The sequence below is a fragment of the Cupressus sempervirens genome, chromosome 2 (assembly GCF_028749045.1).
Source record: "Cupressus sempervirens isolate cs-2001-9-10 chromosome 2, ASM2874904v1, whole genome shotgun sequence".
Lineage (NCBI taxonomy): Eukaryota > Viridiplantae > Streptophyta > Pinopsida > Cupressales > Cupressaceae > Cupressus > Cupressus sempervirens.
Genome location: NC_143119.1, coordinates 509,180,068 through 509,191,204, shown reverse-complemented (window position 1 = coordinate 509,191,204; position 11,137 = coordinate 509,180,068). Strand labels below are relative to the sequence as shown.

The following is an 11,137-nucleotide window of genomic DNA, read 5'->3' as shown; positions in this document are numbered from 1 at the left end:
CCTCTCACAACTCCGTCAAAGTTTAGCTTGACCCAATTTTCCTTTGGAATTTCGTCTTCTCTCTAGTGAGCTATTTTGAATTGTCAACTTCTATAAATCCATCCTCAAGTTTCCAACTCCTAGCAATCCAATGTTCACCAAGCATGGGGGGTGACGACGATTTCTTCCACTTGCTATTTTGCATGTTCTCCACTATCATCTTAACAATCAATCCTATTACAACCTCCTCATTCCTTTCTTCATTTTTGAAGACCTTATTATTTATTTCCTTCCAAATACCCCAACACACATGGGGAGAATCACATTCCAAATTTGGGTGAGGAGAGGATGGTGGAACATACTCTGCCAATTCACAACAAATTGTTCTATCCCCATATGAAAGACCCACTCCACCTCTAGCATCTAGAGAATTCTTCCCCAAATATTTTTAGTAAAGATACACTCCAAGAAGAGGTGGGGAATACTTTCTTCCTCCTCTTTACACAAATAACATCTATTAGGTATTTGGAAACCTCTTTTTCTAAGGTTGTCAATCATTAGAATCTTCCCATGCATGGTGACCCACTAGAAAATGTTGACTTTCAGAATCAATTGTCAAAGCTAGACCTTTTGCTAGTAATTAGGAGCCATATCCTTCTCAAATATCATATTGTAGGCTGAGCCAACTAAGAATTCTCTAGACTAAGTAGCCCTCCATATGAAAATATCCTCTCGCACCACCCCTAGAATTATGTACCTTTTAAGAAACTCACCAAGGTCCCCTACCAGGCTCCCCCCATTATAATTCCCTTGAGGTAGATGTAAATTACTCCACCTCCTACCAACCCTAATATAATCTATCACCTTATTTCCCATCACCAACTGAATATAATCCCTGGGCACTCCAAATTTCAAATGAACTAGTTGTTTTCCATCCAGCCAAGAATCTTCCTAGAATTTGAATTTACTACCCTCTCTCACCAACCATCTCACACCTCCCCTATGCAAACTTTTGTTCTTGATGATATTTACCCACACCTTAGAGCCCAAGGGAAGATCATTCTCCTAAATATAATAAACATAGTCCATATTCCCAAGGTACTTTTCTTTGAGGATCCTACACCAACTAGCTTCATCCTTTGCTAGCTTCCATCCCACCTTAGTAAAGAGAGCTTTATTCAAAAAATATCCCAACTCACCAGGTTCAATTAGTTCTTCTCCTCCCCACTCAACCACAAGAAGTTTCTTTGAATTCTCTCTAGTTTCTCCATCATAGCCTAAGATATTTTACAAAGGGAAAGAATGTACACACAGATACCTTGGAGGGAGGATGCAAGTAGTTGGAGCTTCCTCGTGCTAATCAAGAGTTTTCCCTTCCACCCAATCAACTTCTTCTGCATTTTTTCAAGTATAATATTCAAAAATTGACTAGTTACCTCTTTAATAGTTAGCAGGAGACCCAGATAAGTATATGGGAGGAAGGTCATATTATACCCTAGAATATTAAGCACCCTCCACTAGATATTAGGCTTTGTGTTAAAGAAGAAAACCTTACTTTTATCTAGATTAATTTTTGGTCAGAATTAACTATGTAGATCTCCAAAATATGTTTCCAAGATCTAGCTTCAAACACCAAAGAATCCCCACTCACGGAGGTACCATCCACAAATTATTGTATAACCTCCACTAAGAGGGAGGTGACTAGTTTAATACCTTTGATATCTCCCCTTTTCGCCATTTGCAAGAAATCTCTTCCTAGCACTTTAGCAACCATGATGAACAGGTATGGTGAAACTAGATCCCCCTATCTAAGTCCCCTTTCCACATTATAATTTCCCTAGGGTGAACCATTCACCAACATCGAGTAGTTCATAGTCTCAATAAATTTTCTAATGATTTTAATGACTTTTTGGTTGAAGCCAATATTCTCCATGCCCTCATAGAGGAAAGACCGACTGACCCTATCATAGGCTTTTGAGATATCCAATTTTAGAGCCATACTGAAATTACCACTCTTATCCATCGAGTGAAGCACCTCATGGGTAGTAATAGCAACATCCAGAATCTAGCGACCCAAGACAAACCCATTCTGGAGTTTGCCAATAAATGTAAAGGCTTTAGGCAATTCACTAAGATCTTAGAGAAGATCTTGTAGGTTGTATTGCATAAGCTAATAGGTTTGAAGTTAGTGAGAGCCTCTAGGTCCTTAATCTTTAGGGCCTAAACAATAAATGTCCTATTAAGTCTTCAAAGTATCTTCCTAATCATGAAGAAATCCCTAAGCACTCTAACTACATCAACTTCTACTATGTCCTAGAAGTTTTGGAAGAAGCCTGAAGGGAACCCATCTGGTCCTAGTGTTTTATAGGCCTTCATGGAGAAAAAAAGATCTGTAAACTTCCTCCTCCATGACCTACTAAGTAAGGTCAACATTATCATCCCCGAGATCACATTAGGCATGGAGTTGATCAACCACTTCCTGTCCTCCCTATTGGACACACTATGCTACTCCTTATAAGAATTTTGGAAGAAATTACTTGCCCAGCTACCAATCTCCTCCATCTTAGTCAGCTTATTGTTTTGGTCATCCATCACAGAGTCAATTGTATTTCTCCTTTTATGATTAGAGGCTGACCTATGGAAAAATGTCGTATTCCTATCCCCTAGCTTCAGCTACGAGATTCTTGATCTTTATTTCCAGAACACTTCCTCTTTGGTTGTTGTGTCCTTCCACAACCTCCTACATTTTTCCTCTTCCAAAATGATATCTTCCAAGGCCAACCCATCCCCCATCGCCTTTTAGAGATTCTCCAGTTTCCTTTCCACCTCTTTCTTGATCTTAAAGATATCTCAAAAGTATTTCTTATTCCAAGGGCAAACATTCCTTCTCATGTTATCCAATTTAGCAGTGAGCCTAAACACAACCATACCCTCAATCTTTATATTCCACCACTCCTCCATACATTTTCTAAAGTCTGGGTGCAACTGCCACATTATTTCATATCTATAAGGCCTTGGGCCCCCCTACACCTCCTCCTTCCAGTTGAACAGGATATGGGCATGATCCGAGACTATCCTAGGAAGACCTATGAGAGTGGAAGAAGTCAACCCCTTCCAACTAGCTTGGACAAGGGGTCTATCTAGTTTGACTTGAATGAGGTCCTCCCCCTTCTTGTTATTCGACCATGTCAGCTTGACTCCTCTCAACTCCAAATCCATCAAGTCATTGGTATTAGTAAACTCTGCCAAATCATTCAAACTATTAGTAAAACCATTTGCTCCCCCAAACTTCTTTGAGGATTACAAGGGAGAACCCATACAAAAGGAGTTCTTGAAACGTAATAAGAAATCAGTGAACTCCCAGAGCTAGCATTTGCCTTGTCTCGAGTTTGGAGCATGAACATTAATGACATTACATACCTCATCATCCTTCTTATGCTTAGTAATGAGGTAGCACTTCAAACTGTGAATAAATATCCCTTTCCCAAGTGGCCACTCCTCTTGAAGCTCCCTTCACTTCACTATAACAATAACTGGCCCTCGACCAAATATAATCCGTAATCTTATCCAGATTTTCCAAGGACATTTTCACTTCCTAAATTAGTTGGATATCTACCTTAGTATTAGAGAATTGTTGTTTCAACGCAAACTACTTTTGAGGGCTATTCAACCCCCTAATATTGCAAGAGAGGACAACCATTTCCTACCTTTGGTCATAGCCTCCAAGGTTGGTTGTTTGCCACTAGCCAACTTCCTTGCCATCTGCATCATCCTTCTATTCTGTTTCGTCACCTTCCCTACATCTAGCTTTGTCGCCTTCCTCGCCTCTTGTTTCTTTGACACTCTAGTCTGTCTTCTCTGAGTCTTCCATATCCCTTCATCAACTCCCAGGGGGGAGGTTGAGGCTCTCATCGAATCCTCCATCTCGTCTTCTCTTAAATCTTGTCCAAGCATTTCTTGTATTGTGTTTGAGTTTGATTTGTAGTCTAACCCACTTTTTATATAGATTGTTTTGAGTACAATGAAAAAAATTTGACCTTATTATTGTCTATTATAAACCTTTGTTTCTTACAACACCACTCTAATATTTCTTCTGTTAATATCAAAATTTGAATTCTATTCTAATATAAAATAATTCTAATTGTAAAAAAACCATATTATATATATAATTTTAAAACCTTCTTGAAAAGGTTATGAGCATCTATAATCAAAGCATCTCTTAACTTTTTTCATAAACCTAGATAACTAATCTCATTCTAAAAAGATATTTATTATTCCTTGATAAGGAAAACTATGCATCCTAATCCTTAATTTAATTAGAATTTTTTAATTGAATATGTGCGAGTGTGTTGGTGCGGATTCTTCCTAACTTCGCAGGAAAGGCTAAAAGGTATGAGGGGTTAATTATTAATATAGGGAAGAAGTAAATGAACGTGTTTGCTTGTGTTTGGAATGAGCAGGCTTTGAGAGAGTTATTTGCTTTGTGTGGCAGACTGATCGTCCGGCCATTGCAACTAACATCAAATATTCTATTGTTTTTTATTATCATCACTTAATTGCGTAGCGACAAACATTTTACCAAATACTATTTGGGTACACCATACTTTTCAAACGTTTTTCTCTATCATCATTTATCTTTTCATACAAAATTACTGCATAGCCACGCCATCATTTATAGAGAACCCTAAATAAATTAGTAGGCCTCAACACTAAATTATTTCAAAGTTCTCTTCATAGACTCTCAATTTTTTTTGAAATTCATAATGTCTTTGAGTCATAGTACCATTAGGGTGGAGTTTACGAGGGTCTTTAAAGTCGTTTTTTTTGATAAAGTATTCTTGGACAAGTTAAAATAAATTTTTGTTATCAAATTAATTGAAATCTTTTTAGAAAAATAAAATAACACAAAACAGTTGTAGATTTGGGGGGCTAGATATTATTTCAATAATTTGTGTTTTTAAATGTTTGTCATTATTTAATTATTTAATTTTATTTGTATCATTTTTTTCCTACTTTTTTCCACATGAATTGAATATGCTAGTCTTAAAATTTATGAGACTACCAACTTCTATATATTTAAGAGCTCTTTTTTTTTCATAAGAATACCAATGAATGCTAAATAGACAAACATAAATACATTTGTGTAATATAAATCATAAAGTGAACTAAAATAAATTTATCTCTACATTTAAAAAAAATTCTTTACCATAATGATAGAATTAGTAGGAGGTAGGTAGTAAGTTTTATTTTAACAATTGATTCATGGTACTACTAGGTAGGTGATTACAACTAATTTCTTATGTTTTATTAATGTGAATGTGTGGTGTAGATCTCTATATATAAGCTTGACCTTGAGGAAATTTGATAATTAAATTATTTTAATCGAAGTAACATTATATTAATTCCTATGCTTTATTTTTTCCTATTAGGAGAAGCATACTAGTAGCCTAAAAATGTCCTAGTAGTGTTGCACACATGATCGTTTTTTGACTCCTTTAAACTTAGTACAATTTGGAATACACTAGGCTATTGACACTCTCCTCTAGGAAGTGTGTTTGATCTTAAGAAATTTCAATAGTTGAATGTAATTGAGTTGTAGTCTATTACAATTAGATAATCGTTGGACAATCCCAATGCTTTAGCTAGATCTACATAGAACCACACTAAAGGAACAATTCAATATGTATTCATGTGAACTAAATATGGATCAATGAACTTATGTACGAAATAGTCAATTTATTCACATGAAAGGGATGAATTCATTTGAACTAATATACCGATCAATGAGTCTGACTCAACAAAACTATATAACTTAAATAATTTATCTTCATAAGAAATGAATTCATGTGATTGAAATTATGAATCAATAAGTTCTACTGAAAACAATTATATAATTGAATCATAAGAACAATATAACATTAAATTGAAATTAAAAGACCCGTTTTTACCCAAAAGAAGAAGAAAAAAGGAAAAAAACAAATTAAAAAAATGAAGCTATATGAACTAAAATATGGACCAATTAGTTGAACTCATTTTTTTTCTTTTAAGACCTAAAAAAATGATATAATCAAAAAGACCTAAGAAATGAATTTATATAAACAAAAAATTGTAGATTAATAAATTTTACAAAACACTCTATAATTGATTGAAAGAACTCTATTACTTTAATTAATTAAACCGAATTAAAATACTAATAACAAAATTAGCTTTACCCAAAAAAAATAATCTTACAACAACTCACTCCTCTTTTGACAAGAAAATTACATGACAACTTTAATCCACCCTCAAAATAGTTTACCGTGACTTGTGAACGAAAATATGGTTACACCGCCTGCTTGACAAATTCCTCAAAAACGAAGAAAAATCCACCACCAGCTCTGTTTTCTAGAGAATTTAAAAACACTATTTTCCTGTACCACTCAAAGAAATCGCAGTCCATTTTATCTGATTACGATGGTAAAAAAACTAGTCGGCGAAGGTTTATCCATCAAAACCATTTAAAGAAAAGGAAAAAAGATATTTACTCCACTAATTTTGGAAAATCAATGGAGAATGGATTATTTGGAGAACCCAAAGCGAAGAAATCTTTATCCTCTGGAATTTATGAAAACGAAAGTATTTTGTTGAAGATAGTGTAATGTGCGCGTAGAGGTATGTATGCGTATGAGTGGAGAAAGGTGAAATGGAAGGCAGGCGTGCAATGGAACAGTAAAGAGGAAGGGGGTAAGGAAGGAAGGAAGGAGAAGGCAGAAATGAATGGATTTGGACTCGCAGCGCCGCCCTCGTGCAGTCAGACGATAACGATGGTGTTGGCAATGACGACCACCAAGAAAAAGACGGGCATTGTTGTTGTGCTGTACAATTGCATTGCTTTCCTTCTGCCCATTTTCTGACGCGTTATGCGCCACAATAATAATTATCCCGATTACTACTCCTCTTCCTTAGCTTCCTTTGCTTTCTTTAACTCCATTACTTACACTCTTTCCCATTCCATCTCCTTTGCTTTACCAATTGGACTTGTTCATCAATCAATCATGATGAATGATGTTTATATTGCGATGACCGCGCTCTAACGGGTTCTTACAGGTCCCGGACTCCATCGTATCTCTTTAAGATAACAATTTCTCTCCCATCTCTTCCTATTTCTCTTCTACACAGCTCAAGGCCTATCTTCTGATCCTGATTTGGGTGTGAGTGCCAGTTTTGCAATCTCTATTTGGGTTTTGTTTGTTGGGTGGATTGGCAATGGCGGTTCAAGCTCAGTATCCCTCAAACATTGTGCTGTCCGATTTCAGAAGCATCAGGTTAGTCTGTCTTTTTCTTGGTTGGATAGGATTGCTTGCTGTGATCAGAAAAATCGATGCCAACAGAAGGGGTTGTTCTTTGAATTTGGACTGGATTGGAGAATCTTGAAAACGTAATGTGGAGGATCGAGAATTGTGAAAAAGAAAATTCCTAGGATTGAAATCTGAAATCAAAACAATCAAGTTTAAGATGAAGGAAAAGAAATTCTGAAACGATTGTCTCTAGCAATGGATGCAGCTTGATGAGTATTTTTTAGACCAATTTTGCTGGGGCATCAATATTGGCTACCTAATCTTTATCCCATGGTATTTATTTTTTGGGGGGCTTTTGCAGGAGTGGGCAGGAACATCGGAATACAATAGGCCTTGGCTTTGGATCATCGGAGCATCAGATGAACCCTCACTCCAATCATCCTCCTCCTCCTTCCAATTTCGACATGTTTAATACAGGTAAGGCCTCTCATCTATTCAATCACTCCTGTTTCCAGATATTTAAAAAACAACTTGCCAACATTTGGAAGAACCCCAAAATCATGTTTTGAGATTCAGTAAGCAAGGGATGCTTTAGGCCATGCGTTTCAATGCTTAAGGATCTTCTTGCCCAAATTGAGATTTCTATCATAAAATCTTGTATTCTGAGTACAAACTGTGGAATTTGATTTCATTTAGACTACCGGCTTTTCTCAACTGTAGTTTCTAGCTTATAGATTCTTATAGTTTGCGAGTAGAGTCTGGGGGAGATCTTTTTGCCTGGTAAACAAAGTTGAGATTAATAGGCTTTTTATTGCGTAGATTCTTTCTACAATTAGGTGTAATCTTTGGGTCATCACCATTACTTGTATCGTCTGAGGGGTAGAAGTCCTCCACTGGGAAATCTCTCCACTGCCGAGCGTTTGATTTGGTGGTTCTAATGATAGATATTAACATTGGGACCTGATACTTCAGCACATAATGAAGTCTTAATCTGGACACTATTAGGTGTCTATAGAGTAATCTCTCCTTCCAAGGATACAGGGGTGAGATTATTGGGCTTTTACTTTGACAGGGCAGGGTGCTTCGTACTTTAGTTATCTGTAGGTTATGGAGAATGTCTATTGCGCATTTCCTTCTCCCTGAACATTCTAAATCTGAATTTATGCATCTTAAAAGGTGTGTTTGACATCGGAGCCTTGCCAGCTTTTGAATCAAGATGCTGAGCAGGTTTGGTCCTTGAAGATATCAGCAATCATTAAGTATTCAAAGTAATATTGTTTAGATCCATCCCTTTTCATTAGCATTTATGGCTGTTCTTAGGTTATGCCTGATTATAGAACGTTGGTTTTTGATATTTGATTGGGTCAGACTCAGAGCAGAAATATGTATATTGAGACTGCACATTAGTCCATATATTTTTTGAATTACAAGGCCTTTGAAAAGATATCCAAGGAATTGGGGAAAAAAGGAAGCTACAGGTTGTTGAATTTACTGCAAACAATCCTAATTTATTCTTATTATGCATTAATATCTTATTCATCAATTCAGTTCATATCTCCGGTATTTAATCTGGCTGACATGTGGATGTCCAATTTTGCAGCTCATGGTCAGCAGGTTCTGTCCACTAATGGAGCAATCTTTCATTTCCCTGAGGAGCCCTCGTCACGAAAGAGACCAAGGGAAATAGTTGATCATATCCCATTGCAACAACAGAGACCCTCTTTAATAAATTTGAGTGACCTTCAACAGCAAACAGGTCCAGGAATTGTTTCCCATCCTGCCAGAACAGTGTCGACTGGATTGCGTTTGGCTTTTGAAGATGAGCAAGTCAATCCTTCAACCAAGTTTGTGCCTAGACTCGATTTAGCTTGCACCGCGTCTTTCCTTTCAGAGGATATAGCATCAAACTTGCAAAAACAGAAGGAAGAAATTGATCAATTTCTAAGAGTGCAGGTGCTTCTTTTCTTCATTCTTTATGCCCATTGTGATTGAGAGTTTAACAACATGCTCATTGTTCTCAGTTTTTTATAGACGCATAAAAATTGAAAGCAGGTTAATTAAATAGATTTCTATCTTAGCATTGCATTGATTAAGACGTACATCATTTGTGCATGATTTTGCTTCAGGACCTCAGTAAATTGTCTTGTATGTATGAATTTTCAGGGAGATCAACTAAGACAGGCTCTTGCGGAAAAGAGGCAAAGGCATTTTAGGTCTCTGGTTTCTATGATTGAGGAAGCTGCTTCTAGACAGATGAAGGAAAAGGATTTAGAGATGGACAAGATAAATCTTAGAAACATTGAACTTGAGGAGCAGATAAAACAGCTAAAACTTGAAAGTTGCATGTGGCAGAACAAAGTGAGGAATCAGGAAGCGGTGATGGCAAACTTGCGAAGAAGTCTTCAACAGGCTTTGGGACAGGTCAGGGAACAAAGCAAGGAAGGATGTGGGGATAGTGAAGAAAATGATGCAGAATCAGTGCACATAGATCCTAATGTACGATCGATAAGAGCTAGCAAGGATCTAAGGGATCAGAGTACGTGCAAGGTCTGTCACAAGAACAATGTATCCATTCTTATCCTCCCTTGTCGCCACCTCTGCATCTGCAAAGACTGTGAAGGTCAAGTGGATACCTGCCCTATGTGCTATCATTTGAAGAGTGCAAGTGTGGAAGTGTACATGTCTTAAACATCTGCTCAGACTATATAGTTTCTGTCGCCTTTGTGAAAGTAACAAATTTGAGATAGTTCTCCTAAGAATCATCAGCTTATTATTCATTCATTATTTATCATCAGAACCAAAAGTATCAGTATCTTCATACCAATAATAACTTTCAGTCAAGGGTCTCATGAAAATGGAATAGTGCTCCATTAGGCTTCAAGAATGCCACAAGGAAATAGGGCAATTATCTCTTCACAGCATCTCTTGAATAGCACAAATTTCCCAGGAAGCCAGTGTCTACCTATTCATATTAGATAAACTTCACATTTGGCAGGAGGTGCGCCCATTGCACAAGCATCATCACGAGAAGACAGAAACTATACATAATGAGGAAAACAACAGTAAGATATAGGGGAAAGATATGAGTAGCTCATTTTGCCAATTCCTTCTTTATTTTTTGATTCTTTCAATGAACAAAACAATTTTATTATTTCTCCACTGAATGTGTGGTTCGTAAAGAACCCATTTGAAATGACATAAGGCGGTGACGTTCAATATGGTTATGAGTGTATATAGTTATACAGGTTTCTGTCTCTAGAAACACGACTCAATGCTATCTAGTAGCAAGCACCAGAGATCGTATAAAATGACTTGTGATTCTTTAATCTAATGCCAATGGCAGTGATTGTATATATTTTCCATTATTGAGATGGTTCCCTAATGATTTGTAAGTTTTAAATTGCTCATATCAATGGATGACATTTGGCTTACAGCCGATCAAGACAGATCTGGGTTGGTTGGTCTCAGTTATATGAGCTGGGAGGTAAATGGGGTGGGCGGAAGGGAGGTGTAGGAAGGGGATTGAAACAGGAGGTAATGTTCTCTGTAGATGTGAAGTTTTTCCAATCATTCAACAGTCAATTGGGGGAAATATTAGCAAGTAAGAAGCAATGATGTCTCTGTGATTTAATCAATCCATTTTGCTTTGTTATTCTAAAATAGATTCTAGAAACAATAATTTAATAGTAAGCTGATCAGTCTATTCTACGAATTAATCCTATAATCTTGACCTAATGGATTATATTTGTGGAAAGTAACTACTTGTCTTAATTTCATCTGGATTTCAAGTTTTTTGATACCATTTCACTTTTTCGGGCAACACTTGAAGTGCCTTTATTCTTTTTGTATGTAATTACCAATTGTTAACAGTTTCAGGATCA

At 36.6% G+C, this 11,137-nt stretch overlaps 1 protein-coding gene across 1 annotated transcript; it reads left to right on the top strand.

The window, feature by feature from the left end:
* Positions 1-7,015: 7,015 nt before the first annotated feature.
* On the top strand, positions 7,016-10,702 carry LOC149573215 (putative BOI-related E3 ubiquitin-protein ligase 3). Its single transcript, XM_089814393.1, has 4 exons — positions 7,016-7,283; positions 7,618-7,733; positions 8,857-9,209; positions 9,420-10,702. The coding sequence occupies exons 1-4, from the start codon at positions 7,225-7,227 to the stop codon at positions 9,942-9,944; spliced, it is 1,053 nt and encodes a 350-aa protein (XP_089670519.1). The 5' UTR covers positions 7,016-7,224; the 3' UTR covers positions 9,945-10,702.
* Positions 10,703-11,137: the final 435 nt, after the last annotated feature.

What these genes read in the sequence shown, in the direction of transcription:
- LOC149573215 (XM_089814393.1), top strand. Translation starts at nt 7,225, where the DNA reads ATGGCGGTTCAAGCTCAGTATCCCTCAAACATTGTGCTGTCCGATTTC. An exon ending in TCCGATTTCAGAAGCATCAG is followed by an intron (nt 7,284 to 7,617) that starts GTTAGTCTGTCT and finishes GGGCTTTTGCAG; the next exon opens with GAGTGGGCAGGAACATCGGA. An exon ending in ATCAATTTCTAAGAGTGCAG is followed by an intron (nt 9,210 to 9,419) that starts GTGCTTCTTTTC and finishes ATGAATTTTCAG; the next exon opens with GGAGATCAACTAAGACAGGC.